The sequence below is a fragment of the Aphidius gifuensis genome, linkage group LG2, assembly GCF_014905175.1.
Source record: "Aphidius gifuensis isolate YNYX2018 linkage group LG2, ASM1490517v1, whole genome shotgun sequence".
Taxonomy (NCBI): domain Eukaryota; kingdom Metazoa; phylum Arthropoda; class Insecta; order Hymenoptera; family Braconidae; genus Aphidius; species Aphidius gifuensis.
In genome coordinates this window covers 5,007,234-5,024,667 of record NC_057789.1, presented here as the reverse complement: position 1 = coordinate 5,024,667, position 17,434 = coordinate 5,007,234, and the positions used below count along the sequence as shown (strand labels likewise).

Sequence of the window (17,434 nt, the reverse complement as noted above, 5' to 3'; positions counted from 1 at the left end):
TATATATACGTTTAGTAGAAAAATGTGTAGAGCCTTTTCAATTTGTCGATAAAGTATTTATCACTACATCAATCATTTTAACACAATCAAAAAATTATTAATACAGAAAAAAAATTATAGCTATTGTTGTATATTTTATTACATTAATTATTTTTGTTGGATAGAAAAAAACATTGAGTCAAAGTAAAAACCATTTGGACAATTATTAATGAAACATACGTGGTTTAGTTTTCCATGTTAAATTGGAGTATTATCGTATTAGAATACATGACAAAAAGTTACTTTTCAACAGCAAAATTTTCCAGTGATAATATTTCTTCATTCGTTTGTTATATTATCTACGATTTATAATCAAGCACAAAAAGCATCTACTTCGTGTGATAATAGCAAGATCTACAGGTGGCTTTGTTCAATTATCATCAACGAGCTACATACAAAATGTATGTAAAAAAATTATAAAAGATATTTAAAAAAAAAAAAACCCCATACATAAAAACTAAAATTAAATTAAAATTTTGATAATTTTGTTCTTGCTATATTTTCAATAAATAATTAAATAAAGTTTTATAAAATCTTGCAATTTTAAATGAAACAAAAAAAAATCATAATAATAATTAATTTTATTTTTCGAGTAACACGACTATGAATAAAATTTAATGAACATTTACCCAGAGGCTGTAGAAAATTATAGTCAAGTGCTTTGTTAAAACACTAGTTCATGGTCAAAATATCAGGGACAAAGTTGTGTTTCTATGTTGTTGTGTTTATGTCTACAGAAGTAGGAAGTTTAAATAGTGAATAATTTGATACAAACATTTACAAGTTATACAGTGTACCATCTGTTTCCTTTATTTATTTAATTCTATGGTTTTAAAAAATTCAAATGAATATCAAGAAAATATACATATAGTTGACTTAAAGCTTATGTAAACGGTGGGAAAATAAATTTATAAAAAATAATATAAATATGTAGGTTATAAGAAGCTAAGAATAAATCAAGTTTTTAATTTTTTTATTTTTATTTTTTATACTATATGCGTTTTCAAAGTTTTTTCGCACAATTATGTACTTTGAACATGCAATATTTGCGTGGTTAAAAACTGTTAATCCATTGTAGATTACAAATTTTCAGGCATGTTTACCCACTGGGTTACAACATTGCTAATCGAAAATCGATTTTGTGGTTTTACTGTTAAACCAACTCAAAATATATCTTCATCATTTAAATTTTACAGAATAAATATACTCAATTTTAATATAATAATAAATTTATTATTATTAAAATTCATTAAAAATTAATTTTCCCAGAATAAAATATTACAGCTTTTTCTATTCACATGTAGTGTAAGTTTATATGTATACTTTTTTTTTATATTGGTTATCAAATACTGCATAAATATCTACATGTACTTTACCAGTATAAAAACAGATAGATCTTTTTCTCACAAGAATTTTATTTCTTGATCTTGTCAAGCACTATGATATTGAGGATTTCTAAAGGGATTTGGATTTTTTTTTTCTTATTTTATTTTCGTACCGCAAATAAGAAAAAATCTTTGGTTTTTATACGAGACTCATGTTTCCATCTATATTCGCTCTTGACATATGACACTGATAAAACAAAAAGCTTTTCAAATGTATAATAAATTAGGTATGTTGCACGTATACAACTTTAAAATAAAATTATATTTTATTAACACTTTTTATATATTCAATATTTTTTTAATATTATTACCATTATTATTATTATTTCTATGCTTTTTTTTAATCATTAGTATGTTTTTTTTTTTGAGAATATTTGTTATAACATATATGAAAGTAAAATGCACTTGAATCAGTTTTGTGTGTGCATTGAAATTAAAGTTCGTAGTAGTATAGTTGAACGTAACAAAGAAAGTCTCTCAAGTTTTTTTCAACATTTGATGGTTATAGTTATATAAAAAAAAAAAAAAAACTTATAGGAATCGCTGGTGAAAAAGTTCGTTTCAAGTAACACAACTTTTGCTTTTTTTTATGTTATATCAAAGAGTTTAATGATAATAACAATAAATTTTTATTCTTACTTACTGGTGTGAATGGAATTTAAATTTATATATCAAGTAAAATTTATTAAATTATGAACAATTGTGTTGGATTATGATCAGACTACTTGAATAATCTGTATTGTATTTAGCTGTTCAAACATATCGTTAAGTCTGAAATTTCAATTGATGCCTCATCGTCCCTCATGATGATCCATACGTCTAGATGATCAATCGTGTGTAAATTCAAATAGAGATTTACAGACGTGATTTTGAATGTATTTAGCATGGCCAATATAACCAACAAATGGAATCAAGCTTATCTATAATCAACTGTAAATTCAATAAAATTTTACTGGGTTTATTTGTTAACCTGCTGTATAATTATTTAATTCAATATTTTTACTTGTTCAATATCTCTTTATATATTTGTCTTGATTCAATTCAACTACCAGCTATTTATTTTAATTTTTAAGTTTAAATTAAATTCAAATGATGAACATGAGCAAATCATCCTAGATAACTTGTCTATTTTGAAAATCAATTTATACTTTTTCGTTATTTGAAAAAAAAAAAAAATTTATCCATCATTTAAAGTTTGAAAATTTTGATTTAAAATTTATAATCTCTACTGTGTCTATTGTCCCAAAAGTTTATATTTATTTTTTTATTTTAGTTACTGGTTTCAATTCCACTCGAGTGTCTATTCTTTCGGTTGAATTGACACAATTGAATTAAATGAAGAGGGGCATATTCAAAATGAATAAAACTTTTGAGTCTTGATAGTGCCATTTACAAACCCCTCCTTAACTCAGTGTTTATTTCTCATTGTCCTTTGTGTATAAACATATTTTTAAATGATATCATTTCACTCAATTTTGTACAACTTTCAACATGATTATGATGTATATCTGTGTGTGTATATATATATTTTTGATGGATACTTGTTAATTTGATATTCTGGACAAACTGAAAAACGGAAATGAAATGAAACTAATGGAATAAAGTTAGTCATTCAGGTGTAAAGTTCTATGAATAAATAAATTTACAAAACAGTTGAGTTTATTTGAAATTTATTTTTGAACATTGAAGATTATTTATTGTATTGAATTATTCAATGTTTTATTTATTTTTAAACTATTATTTTTATTTTTATCTTGTCGCCAGACAGACTGATTAGGTCGCGTGCTTCGGGGCAAAGGGTAACACACATTAAGCAGGACATTAAGCATCATGGGAAATGATCATGTAGCCTCTGGCACTTTGGAATTAAACGACAAATGTCAAAGAAAATTTCTTTCTATTGCAGAATGAACTACCGAAATAGAATCTTCCTCATTCCTCTTATAAATATATATATGGTTTTTATTTTAATCCTCTTTTTTTTCACAAACATTTTAATATTTCTTTGCTTTTATTTATGGAAATTGTTTTTCTTTTTTTTCATTTCCGGTGGAAATCAAAGATTAACTTGCTTCCTCTTCAAAAAAAAAGTTTTTTTTTTTTTTTCTATATTTTTGTCTTTTAAAAAAGTTATTAAATGGAATTTTCTAAAATTCCAATTTTTATTTTTTCTAAATTTTTTTTTTACTAAATCTTTGTAAGATAAGAAAAAAAACATCTAGTAAAAGTTTGTTCATTTAAAAATCTTTGCGTCAGCATTGTGAGAAGTTGCGGTTTGATAAAATAAAAAAAAAAAAAGAAAATTTAAAATTAAAATTTTTAAAATATCTTAGGTTGAATAGAGAAGAAAAAAAAAAAGATAAAAGGTTTGATATTCTAAAGAGCAATATATATATGTATATATTTTGATAAAATAAAATCAAGAATTTGTGATAATGTGGGAAAAGTGGTTAGTTTGGCTCATTTATTACGACAAAAAATAATTAAATGGCTGCATGAAAGACATTGAAAGTAGTTTGCCGTTGCTTTTTATCCTGGTAAATTAAAAGTGGTAAAATCATCTTCAACTAAGCTTCAAGAACACGATGGTGTTTGGAAGTTGTTGAAAGGTCACTTCACCCTTTTCCACTCGACCCGGAAAAAGATTTTGATTTGCACCAATGATTTTGGTCTGAAACACTTTATTACTTTTAACATTTTATTTATTTTTCATGTTTTATTTATTTTACTTTCTTTTTTTTTCTTCATTTATACTATACTTTATTTATGAGTTAAAATACGAATAAAAATTTAAAGAAACATGAACTCTGTCACAGAAATTTTCAGGATGCAAGCTTATGTTTCATTTTTTTTTTTTTTGCACAGAAAATTTTTAGTCATCTGATATATACGACGAGAGAGACTTTTTTTTAACATTTGACTTTTATTTTATTTTTTTTTTTCACATGGAGTGAGAAAAGTTATTGGATTTTGTCATAAAAGTATAGTGCAACGAAGCATTAACAATAAAAATAGCTTAAAAAATTTTACAAAAAAAAAAAAGCTCAGTTTTTAGTTACCCTTTATTTCAAATTAAATTTTTTTTGTTTTAAATTAATTTTTTTTCATCAATTTATTATTAATAAATTTCTTCATACTTTTATTGAAAAAAAAAAAATAACTATAAATATTTATCATTATAAAATTTTGCTCAAAATTATTTTAAAAATAAAATATAAAAAATATCAAGAAGAAAATAATACAGAAAAAATTCTTGATGAGTTTCTACAGCGTTAATTTGATTTATATTCACACGCGTATAAAACTAATAAAAAAAATAATAATCAAATGGTGAAAAGTTGAATTTATTTTAACTTGAAGTTGAAATATCATTTCAAAGTTTTCATAGTATATACTTGGATATATATATTTTTTCTTCCATATATTTTTATTTTTATTTAGAGCTTTAGGCTAAAGACTGAATAAAGTATCTAGTATATAAAAAAAGTATATACATAAAATATTTCTTAGCAAAAAAATAGTAACATGATTCGATCGTGATGATTCTCTACAACTCAACAATTAAAACTTACCTGAGTTTGATTTATCGAACAGCTTTGATTGCCTCACAACCCTAACCAATCTACACCCAAATATTTTTCATTCCTTTCATTTCCACTCGACCTGATAAAACTGTAAAAAAAAAACTTATGATTGCACTATCCAATCATTAAACTTCTTTAATAATTTTTTTTCTCTCTTTTATTTAATTAATTAATTAATTTTTTTTCTTATTATTTTTCTTTCAAACCATCTTGTATAAATTTAGTTCACATTAATGCCTTCCATTATTCTTCCAAGTGTTCGATTTATGACACGATGAATAAAACTACCCTCTCCTTAGCTCTCCTCATCACTTATTTTCGAATTTTTATTTTTATTAAAATACATCTTCAAATATATTTAAATATTTATCGTCGTATACTGAATAAAAATATTTTTTATTCTTTTTCAATTAAATTCTTCTTTTTTTTTTTTTATTCACATTGAAAATGTATGCAGTTGCTGCTGTTCACATATATGTGGATATACATGTCACATTTATTATTCAAAAAAAAAATAGAGAACTGTTGCCCTCCGTAGTAAAAGAGATAAAAAAAAAAAAAAAAAAGATATAAAATATCTTTATATAAAAAGGGTTGAAATGGAATTGTTTTTTTTTTTTTTGTTGAAACGTGGTCGATAGTATTTTTTCTTTTCATCTGTTGTGCTTCCGCATCCATTTCACAAACTTGACACGCACACAGTATTGTGGATCAAAGGGTGATAGAGGGGTGTACACAAGGAACCAAGTTTGGGGTATCATACGCCTGGAGGCGTGTCGGAAGGGGCATGTCCGGTCGTGGTTTCGTCACTTTGTACTTGCGTTGTCATGATAGTTTTATTGCAATTTCATAACTAACAATCATAGATTTGCCAAAAAATAATTATCAAATTATAATTCACCAAAATTAATCAACCCCAAAAATAAATATCCAAATAAATTATTAAATAAACAAGTCAATATATATTTATTTAAAAAAAAAAAATAAGAAATAAATTTTCAATTATGTTGACAAATATAATTTACTCCTAATTAATATTTGTGTAATTTACTAAAATTGATATTTAACCAAGTAAAATATAATTAACAATATGAACCACATGAATAATTATTATAAATAATTGGCTTAATTAATATTCAATCTATTTATCAAACCACTAATTACTATACATTAACAGTTTGGTATGTTATTATAAAATTTAACCACAACAAAATTGAAATTGCCTGTCAGTAATAAATTGTTAATGTCTAGTTTAATAATTGATATAAAGTGTTATTACTAGTTGGAATGTAATACAAGAATATTTTGTGGCTAAATAAATTAATGAGACAATTTGTCTCTTGTTAAAACTTATATATTTTTTGGAGGTTGAATGATGATGAGTTGTTTTTGTACATGCGGTACATTGATCAATTGTTTTTTCTTTCTGTGGAAAATGAAAGTAGTATAGGGTGATGTATAGAGAAGAAAAAAAAAAATCTATATATAGGTATAGTGTATCAGGAAATGATGAGTTGGGTCTAGTGAAAACACGACTACTCACGATATTTCAAAACTGAAAAGACCGGAATTTCCATTTTTACGGTCACTCGGATTAATCAACAATGGTCATCTATCTTTTTCACCCTATAGTCATATTTTTTCTTTACTTATATATTTTTCTTTTTTTGTTTTCAATGAATTTTTATATGTATTATGTGGTTCCGAATCCCATCAAAATAATTCGTCTTAAGGATTACAATGCGAAACCATATATGAAGATTTGTGTGTATCAACATTAGGTTTTTTTTTTTTTGTACAATGAGTGCGTGCTTTTAAATATATTTTTCTAATTTTTTTTTTTTTATTACTTTTTATGAAACACATTTTGCAAGCTCACGAAGGCTATAAAAAAAAAACAAGAATAATTCTACAAATTTTATTTTAATGGAATTTTTATTATTATTATTTTTAATATATATTTCATATTTAAAGTTATATTTTTATTTACTTGATTACGAGTTTTTTTTTTTTTTTTTCATATGAAAAACTTTTGTTAATCATAAAATAACGTGAAACTCAATTATTTAAAGTTTCTCTTATTTTATCATTCACGTATTTTTTATTATTACATTTTTTTATCCTTCAATATAAAATTCTTATTTCAAGACAGTTGATTTTTAATTTTTCATTAAATAAATTCTCTCATTTTTCTTTAGCAAATGCTCGTTTACAAAGCCTTTACTATTTCTTTTATTAATTTATTTTTTTTTTCCTCTTTTACTGTGTCTTTCACACTTATTTTATATACCATCAAACTAAATTCAAAATTTCCTCATTAAGAATTCTATAAAATATTTGTATGTATATATCTTGTTTTATTTCAACAGTGCACAAGAAAGCTGTGAATAATTTTATACGACTTTTTAAATCCACATTTATACATCTTTTGCAATTACTAAGATCCACCACGTAGTTATTTACCTCATACCCAAATACTCTGTCATCATCCCCTTGGAAAAATCTCTAATCCAACACGTTCGAATATTTCACTCATTCTCTGTCAGACATGAAATAAATAAAGCACTAAATAATTCCATGTTTTATATATATCAAAAATATAATCAAACCTTCCCTCCCCCCGCCTCTTTTGTCTGTACATCCCCAATATTTTTAAACATATTTTACCCGAGGCGATTTTCAACCCCGCAAAATATATATCAACTTCCTTCATTTACTCAATTTGTATGAGTAATAAACACATTGAAATTTCTCGATAATTAAATATCGCATAAATACCAAAATTTTTTTTTTTCATATTTCAATTCAAAAGGGTGATTATCGTGAATGTCATAATATAATAATAATTGAAATATTTAAACGAAATAAAAAAAGCTTAATGAGATATAAAATTAATTTTTTTTTAATGAAAAAAAAAAGTTGTTTTTTAAAATTAATAACATATTATCAGTATAAAATAAAAAAAAATAATAAATGAGTAAACTTCTTAACAGCTTCTTATCTCTTCATTTTTCTCAGTTGGATATCCAATGATATTTTCACGTTTGAATAATAGTAACATTCCGTGAGCTCGAGTAATTAATATTAAACTCGTCTCTGATGTAAAAAAAAAATTTATTATCAAGCTACATCTAAAAAATAACGACCATCATCGCAAAAAAAATAAATATATATGTATATAAAATTATATAAAGTTAAAAAAAAAAATAAATAAAGTATATGTAATTAAATATAAATAAGGGTGAAGGTTGAAAGTCGTTTTATTTTCAAGTAGAGCACGTCTCTTGCAATGAAAAGTTGCTCAGCATGATACTTTTATCTAGCAAATATATATAAACATTATATATAGAAAAAGGGAGTTATAGATTGTTGTCACATTTACAGCCGTCTGCACACCCTCAATTTATTTTATATTTATTTTTTTTCGTCTCACTTCAACTGCATTATTGGATGCGTTGTTATTGAATATAGGTTTTATTGAGCTACTCTATTGTAAATTGATAGCTCGACGTGTCATCCACATAGATTGAGAGATATTGTTGGAGAAAAAAAAAGAAAAAAAAAAAAAAAAGGGAGAAGGGTACAAGCTAGGGGACACTAAGTAAGGATGAGTACAAATAAAAGACTTGAGGGGGTGGAATATAACGGGGTCAAAAAAATACATATAAGTCCTCGAAAGGTGTATTTGTTGAGGTTGTCGTCTGTCGAAAACTGTCAAACTACACTGTGTTAAAGTCTCTATATTGAATACGTGGTTTAAATTTCAATATTTTCCTGTCATCAGTTTTATTTTATTTTTCTTTCATATATAGTTATACCGATACTATTTTTACCTTTTATACTTTTTTTTAATTTTTCAAAAATGTGCAGATTCATCTGATGGGTTTAACTTACTGTCAAGCAAAAAACTTTAATATTTTCACGGCGAAATTTAGAATACAAATATTTAAAAATAAAATATTTTGTTCTGCAGTATTAGAACCATGTATTGGAGGGAAAAAAAAATGAATTGATTGCTTTTTTTTAAAAAAAACAATAATATATATTTATCATGAAAATAATAAATAAATTAATAATAAAATTTTATTGTGTTTTTTAAATTCTCAGTGTGTTTTGTTGAAATATTTCTGGTTTTTTACGGCTATCTTTTAAGAGACGGTAGAGGTACGTGATAGAAAACAATAGGGTCTGTTTTTGTCGCCTCAATTGGTATCTTAGCAACCAAAATAAAAAATCCCAAGTAAAACTAAAATGAAAAAAAAAACAGAATAAAAAAACTATATATATTTAGGTGTGTGTGTAAAATAAGAAAAGAGTTAAAATAAAAAATAGTCACAAGAGAGTTTTTACGATCTACTTGAGGTGTTCAATGAAATCCACCGGGAAAAATAGATTGATTCACAGTTTGCTTCGCTGTAAATCCAACATAGTAACCCATCCAATTTTTTCAATCAGTTCTATTTTATTTTTTCTTATCCCTTGGCTTGAGATAGACTTGTAAAAATACACACCGTATAATAAACCTATATATATGCTCAAAGTATCAGTTATAAACACGTGAACATGACACGTGCACATTTATTGCTCATAAAAAAAAAATGCCATAATAAAAAATAAGCAATTTTACAAATGCCATTAGTCCAACATAAAATATGACACATTGAATAATTAATAATTTTACATATGGCCTAATTTTTTTATGCTTTTTAAATATTATAAAATTCAATCAATTATATAAATAATAAAAATAATTACTTTGTGCAATTTAAAAATAATTAATATTCAATTTTATAAATTTTAACTATTCAGCTATACCTTTCACAAATTACATTCTTACTTTTTAAAGCTTGCTTCTTTTTTTTTCATTGTTCGTTTTTGAACACATCTCTCACCCTCAACGGGTGAGAAAATAAATTCTTGAAACTTTTACCCCATTGCTTCTCTTCACTCTACGACCGCCACTCTTTTTCATCCTCATTCTCATCCCTCTCTTCAAACAGCCCCATTTTACCGTTGTCAGGTTTTTTTTTTCACTCGTTTTTATATGGTGGCCTATTTATTCTCGTTTGCTTTTTCATCCGATGCATTAAACGTGTTCGTCCTCCTTTTCTTTACCCTCTTGGTCCTTTTTTTTTTTTTTTTTCATTTCCATAGCCTACAAGGCTGACCTCAATATATATCAACGAATTATACAAATTTTTTATTTATTTTTGTTGGATTTTGTTGAAATAAAAATTGTAATTTTATTCAGTTGAAATAAAAATTAATACATATAATATTTATTAACAGTGTATTTATAAATGATATCAGTAATTTAATGTTATTTAATTTCAATAATTTTTAAACTGAAAAATATAAAGTCTAACGTTTCGTTTTTTTTTTTTTGCTTATAGTTTTACCATCTGCTGGAGGCTAGCCAGGTGGCAAATAGTACTTTAATGTACAGGCATGTGACAGTATTTGCCCCAACGAATCGTGCCTTTCAAGAAACTGACTCCAATGACGAACATGGTGACCTCGTACTCTACCACATGTGTAAGTTATAATTATAACAAAAAAAAATATTTGAATGCTTTAATTGTTTTTAGTATCGTATTAAATAATTTATTTATCAGACTGATAGATGCTAGGAATTTAGTATATCAAATATCAATCGACACAAAGGACAATCGGTATTTACTCTGGTCACGCAAACAAACCATAACTATAGGCTGTTATCTAATTTCATGTGTTTAAGCATTATTGGAATTTACTAGTTTGTGTGTTTGTCTAATTAAAATATTTTTGATTTTCCAGTTAAAAAAAAAAAAATTTAATTTTTTTTTAATCCATCTTTTAAAGAAAGACATTTAGTTACCCAAAAAGAATAAATCATTTCTGTCATCCGATTAATTAACCATTTAAATCCAAATTGATTAGCAGTTTTTAGGCATTTTTTAAATTCTTCATCACAGCTACATTCTGAGCTGAAATAAATAAAATAAAATTACATCGTTTAGATAATTTAAATAATATATGAAAATTATTTATAAAGTAATTTTACATTGTTGTATGCAACCATTCATTATAATATCCATATGATTTTGTGCCAGGTAAAATATAATTTGGACAACCGTCATGTTGACGACAGCAAATATCTAATTCACGTAAAATTCCTAGATCTTCGTAATTTTTAGAAATGTTACCTGGTCCACACCATTTAGTACCTTTTATACAAAATATTAATTTACTCCCCATAATAAATCTCGTGATTGATTACTCAAAATAATCATTCACTCACCTGGAAATGTTAAACTCGAATTTATACCAAAAGTACAACTAATTAACAAGACAAAAAATACTTTTTTCATGATTAAAAAAAAAAAAAATCACAATGGAAACAATTGTTTAAAATCAATTGTCGTCTATGAAAAGTTATTTAGTAATTCGAACAATAATAAATTTTGTTTTGTGGCTGACACTGTAAATTGTGACAGGATATTGAACAAGTGAACTTTGAAAAACCAATTCAAACTGCACCTTATTTGTATGTGCAATTTTTTTTTTCATATTGTTTTGCATATTTTACTGAATTGTTAACATATTACAATTACTCAACACATAAATTTGTACATCAAACAGTTAAACTCATTTCATTAAACACATTGCTGACACCGGTATTCAAAATTTTCAATGCCAAAAAATAAAAAAAAAAGATTAAACTACATACTTAATATTTTTTATCAATCTTAATTACTAGCACATAATTTTTTATAAACAACTTTACTTTGTTTTGAAAGATAAATTTATTTTTTTATTTTTTTATTACTTTTACAAAATTTATTTCTTGTAATCAGCAATTTTTTTTATTCTTGCAATACCATTTTTTAAAACAAAACATTTTGTTTGAAGAATAAAGTAAAATCCTGCTACTGATTTGTCGTCAGTTTTGTCTAAACATTTTTGAAAATTTCTTTCGCATTTGCAGTGAAAACTATAAACAAAAAAAATATTAATAAAAAATTACAAATAATTTGGGTTAATGTAGAAAATATTTTTTTTTACATTGAATACTTGAAGTTGTTATGAAACCCATAATCAAATTTATTAGGTAAAATGTAATAAGGACATCTATCATGTTCTCGGCAGCATCTATCAACTGCTTCATTTTCACCAAGGTCGTCGTAGTTTTTAGCGATATTGCCAATGCCACACCACTTGGTACCTTCGATTGAATATTTTATTAATTTATTATTAAATTATTTTTTAACAAAAATATTTTTGCTATTTATATCATAAACTTTGAAATAATTTTATCAATTATTACCTGGTACAATGAGACTTTGTGATTGAACACCATTAATCAAAAAAATAACTAATATTGATAAACTCGAATATTTCATCGTGTAATATTTAAATAATATTCAAATAGTTTTTATTGCTTGAAAAAAATAAATAAATAACTACTGTAACTCGCGAAATAAACTACATGGAATGTCAATTTTATATACTGACTGACATTGACGTTAAAATTTTATTAAAATAAAAATAAAATAAATAAAATAAACGAATAAACTTTTACAGCTGGATAAGCAAAAACATTTTTATTTTACGGTTTATAAAATTACAATGTACGTATGCAATTCTAAAAAATATTTATATTTTTATTTTTTTCTTTATTTATAAATTTTATTAAAAATAAATTTGTCATCAATATTATTTAATTAATTTCGTTATGCATTTGTTGGAGAAAGAGGCAAATTTTTATTATCTTCACCAGTTTTTGTATCTTCCTTGTAATCAGATAATTTAATTAATATTGCAGTATCATTTTTTACAATGATACACTCTGTTTTGAAAGTAAAATAAATTGTTTTTATCAAATTGCCATTTGATTTGTCTAAGCATTTTTTGAAATCGCTATCACATTCACAGTCAGAGCTAAAATTAAAATATTATTTCAAGTTGATTATAAAAAATTATATAATCATTTTTTTTTAAATACAATTATTTTTACACTGTAAATTTCATTTGATTATGAAAATTATATTTTCTTTTTCCACTTGCGATGTGATGAGGACAGTGATCATGTGCTCGGCAGCATTTATCAACTGCCTCATCTTTGCCAAGATCATCATAACTCTTAGCAATATTTCCTGGACCACACCATTTAGTACCTTTAATGACAAAATAAAAAAACAATAACAGTGAAATTATTTAATGACAGACAAAATTAAATTTCATTTACCTGGAAAAATACCAAGACCTTTCATCCATTTTTCTTTTTCATTTTTTGCTTTTTTAAGAAGGTCAACTGGTCGAGTTAATTTTACAATTGAAATACAACTTGACAAGACAATCATCACAGCGAAATGAAAATTTTTCATTTTTTAAATTAATTTATATTTTATTAGTACCAGAATTTATTGATGCAAATAATGAAATTACAGTCTTGTCACTTGAATGCTTTTAATTTTAATTTACAAGTTTGATTTTGTATATGAGTCAAGTAATAATTATGATGTTTCCAACGACATTGAAATTCTTAAAAAATAAATAAAAGATAAATAAATTTTTACAGCCAGATAAAATGCAATATTTATTATTTTACTACTTGAAAAATCACAATACGACGATAAAGATAATAATAATTCTTCGAATAAGATTTAATAATTTTTTTGATAATTTTTACAACTTGTTTTATTTTTAATACAATTTATTTTTGTATTTTTATTATTTACGTTAATTAATTTATTGAAAGCTTGAACTATGATAAATTGTTTTTACTTTTTACTATTTAAAAAAATTTTTAAAAATGTTCATATTTTCTGAAATAATGTAGATAGGATGTTGGTATTGGAATCAAATTGAAGCTTGGAAGGAATAATACAACTGAGGATACAAAAAAAAAAAATATTTTTATTGTTAATAAATATATATTAAAATAATTTATTTCGGTTGTTATCTTATATTTATATAAAGTTAGGAATTATTTTATTAAATTTTTTTTTTTATTCAAGTTAACAATATTTAGATGTTGATTAATTTGTAGAAGCTGAAAAATAATAAATTAATAATAATAGGTAAATTTTAAGGGTGTCTTTTCCACGTCACCCAGGAGGTAAGACTTTGACTCGTTTTTTTTATGAAGTGGTTTCTCCAGTAGACCTAATCCACTTTTCGCAGGTTTTCTAGCTGCAGCTAGAATTATATCGATCGGATTTTTCGGATTGCGCTTATAGCAGCAATTATTAACGCACGCGCATGTAAAAAAAAATAAATATATATACGTAATTATACCCGCGCTCATAGCAGCAGGTATATTTTTTATTATTCGCTGTGATAGGACATTTCTACAGGCTCAATTCACTATGCCACTATCACTAATTGTGATAGGACATTTCTAGGCCTTAATCACTATGCCACTATCACTTACTATCATTATTTCACACTTCACTATTTCATTATATAAAATATTAAAATCCTGAAAATATTAAAATCATTATATTAAAAACCTGAAATTACAAAAATCCTGAAACAAAAAAAATCATAATATTAACATCCTGAAAAACCTGAAATCATAAAAATCCTGAAACAAAAAAAACCATAATATTAAGTTATTAAAATCCTGATAAACCTGAAATCATAAAAATCCTGAAACAAAAAAAAACATAATATTAAGTTATTAAAATCCTGAAATCATAAAAATCCTGAAACAAAAAAAATCATAATATTAATATTGTGAAAAACTTAAACTCCTGAAAAACCTGAAATCATAAAAAACCTGAAACAGAATAAAACCTGGAACATACTTGAAAATTTCATTATTGTTTTTGGAAACGTGCATTCAATATCAAATAAAAAAAATACATCGCGAATGGAAAATAGGGTGAAAATTTATCTATTATAAATTTTCACGATAGATAATAATTCCTAATCACCCTCGTCTACTCTGTTTGAGATAGACAAGGTCGATTTATTTTGACTTTTACACTACGACTATATTTAATTTGACATTAAAATTGAATATATAATTATTGTAATAATCAGTCAAAATAAATCTATACATAAAATAATAATTTGGAACGACAAGAAGCTTCAAAAAATATAGCAACAATTTTTTGTAACTTCAAGGATATTAAAGCACTTTTCCGGGATAGGTTAAAAATTACAACTAGTCAATCATGATCTAGAGGAACTTACTTTATGCCAGCAAACAGCCATGAAGAAGTCGTCCAGGTATTCTCCAATAATCCACATAAATTCCATCACATCATCTCAGCGAAGCCATGAAGAAATTGTCAAAGAAGTCTCCAATAATCCTAAAACAGCAACGGCACGGTATTCTCCAATAATCCAATTAATCCCAAATCAGCAACTGGCACTTTTTACACTTATATACACTTTATCACTCATCACTTTTTTTTTTTTTCTAACCACGAGTCAATCTACACGCGGTCGTTTTTAATATTTCTAACCAAATTTAACAGATGAAAAAATTCGATACGATGTTCACTCCGCGAAAACTAAAACGAACTGACGAAAATCTAAGAAACTATTTTACTATTTTAAACTTGCACTTTTTTTTAACACCGAGCAACCACGAGGTAACTTGAAATATTTCTAACCACAAATTTAAGGAACGGAAAATTGTTAAGTGATATTAACCCGACGAAACCAAAGACGAACTGACTCAAAATCGTTTAGGAGGCCCTTTATATATCCTAGACAATCCTAGAAAAAACTAGAAGTCCTAGAGGTCGCTTTTTCTATAATTTACTATTTAGTTTCGCCCTCTGCAGATCAGCCATTGGCTAATGCCAGGAAAAACTTTCGAAAAACGTTTTCCGCCGCATGGCTCACGTCCAGGCGAAAAAGGAAATGATACGTGGATGCCATGCGGTCGAACGAAAAAAAAAAAAAAAACACGTGCCAAAATATTTTAATTATATTTTTCTGAATTTTAAAAATTTGTATAAGAAAAGGAATATAAATTTAATGAAAATAATTTTCTAATTATGATTTTGACTTATGAGTTTTTTTTTTTTTATTTTATTTTTTTGTAGTTATTTGAGTCATTAGATATTTTTCATACGTATATAAAACGTATATAAAACGTATTCAAAACGACATGAGTACTTAAAGTATCATTAAAACATAATTTGAGGGATGAACATAATATTTTAAGGGATGTATTTTGAAAATATCATTATTTTATAGCCAAGTAAATTATCTTTAATAAAATTCAATTTGATTTTTAATTTAAATATATTTAAAGACACCATAAATTATCGAATACAATAAATTAAACAATTTAAAATCTACTTTCTTAAAATTTATATAAATTACCATCAAAATAAACTGACCCAATTTCTAAACATTTTTTTTTTCCAACAAACAACAAGATTAAATATTTCAAAGAAAAATAAAAAAGAAGAATAATTTTTAGTTTTATTACTCAGTTTAATTGATTTTATTTATTTATTTATTTTTTTGATTCAACTGAAGATTATTATTAACTCTTGATTTCAAAATATTTAAATTTAATTCTGAATATTATCTAATGAAATTTACACATGGATAAATCATTGTTTGATGTTACAAATATAAAAATTTCATAGCTATGTACTGCCAGAACAAGCACATCTTGAAGTTGGTATATATTAAACTGAAAAATTCTTTTCTTTTATATTTTCTAAAATTTATATATTTTACTCCATTGTAATTAAATCCATTGCGAAAAATTTAACTATTTAATTAGTAGCATTTATATTGTATTTTAAGCAATTCCAAAAAATATTTATTCCTGGTATTTTGAAGAATCCATTAATACTGCTTCACCATTTACCAAAGTAAAACACTGTGTTTTGACAGCAAAATAAATTACTTTTATTAAATTGATACTGGATAACGTAGTCTCATTGAAGCTATTTAAGCATGTTTTTAATTTTTTTTCACATTCGCAATCAGAGCTAGAAATAAAATATCAAAATAACATTAATATCGAGCATAGCAATTTAACTTAATTATAAAATCATTCATTATTAAATACTATTATTATTATTACACTGTAAATCTCATATCATTAGTAAAATTATATTTTGTTTCTCCACTCAAAACTCGATGAGGACAGTGATCATGTGATCGGCAGCATTTATCAACTTCCTCATTTTTTCCAAGATCATCGAAATTTTTAGCAATATTTCCTGGACCACACCATTTAGTACCTGGAAAAAAAATTAAATTGAAAAACGTTCGAATCATTTTATCTAATAAAAACAATATAATAGTAAAAATTAAATTTTATTTACCTGGAAAAATACCAAGACCGTGTATCCATTGTTTTCCATCATTTCTTACATCCTCAAATTGCTTTGCTATATTGCTAAAAAAACCCGGTTCCGGAGATAATTCCACAATTGAAATACAGCTAATGGCAATAATTGC

General features: G+C 25.0%; 1 protein-coding gene across 6 annotated transcripts in view; it reads left to right on the top strand.

The window, feature by feature from the left end:
• Window positions 1-17,434, top strand: part of LOC122848551 (fasciclin-1) — a 149,507-nt gene that overhangs the window by 91,544 nt on the left and 40,529 nt on the right. For all 6 annotated transcript variants that reach the window (XM_044146702.1, XM_044146701.1, XM_044146699.1 and 3 more), the window contains exon 2: window positions 10,402-10,543. In XM_044146702.1, the coding sequence (XP_044002637.1) occupies window positions 10,402-10,543 (142 nt within the window). The remainder of the gene's footprint in view (window positions 1-10,401; window positions 10,544-17,434) is intronic.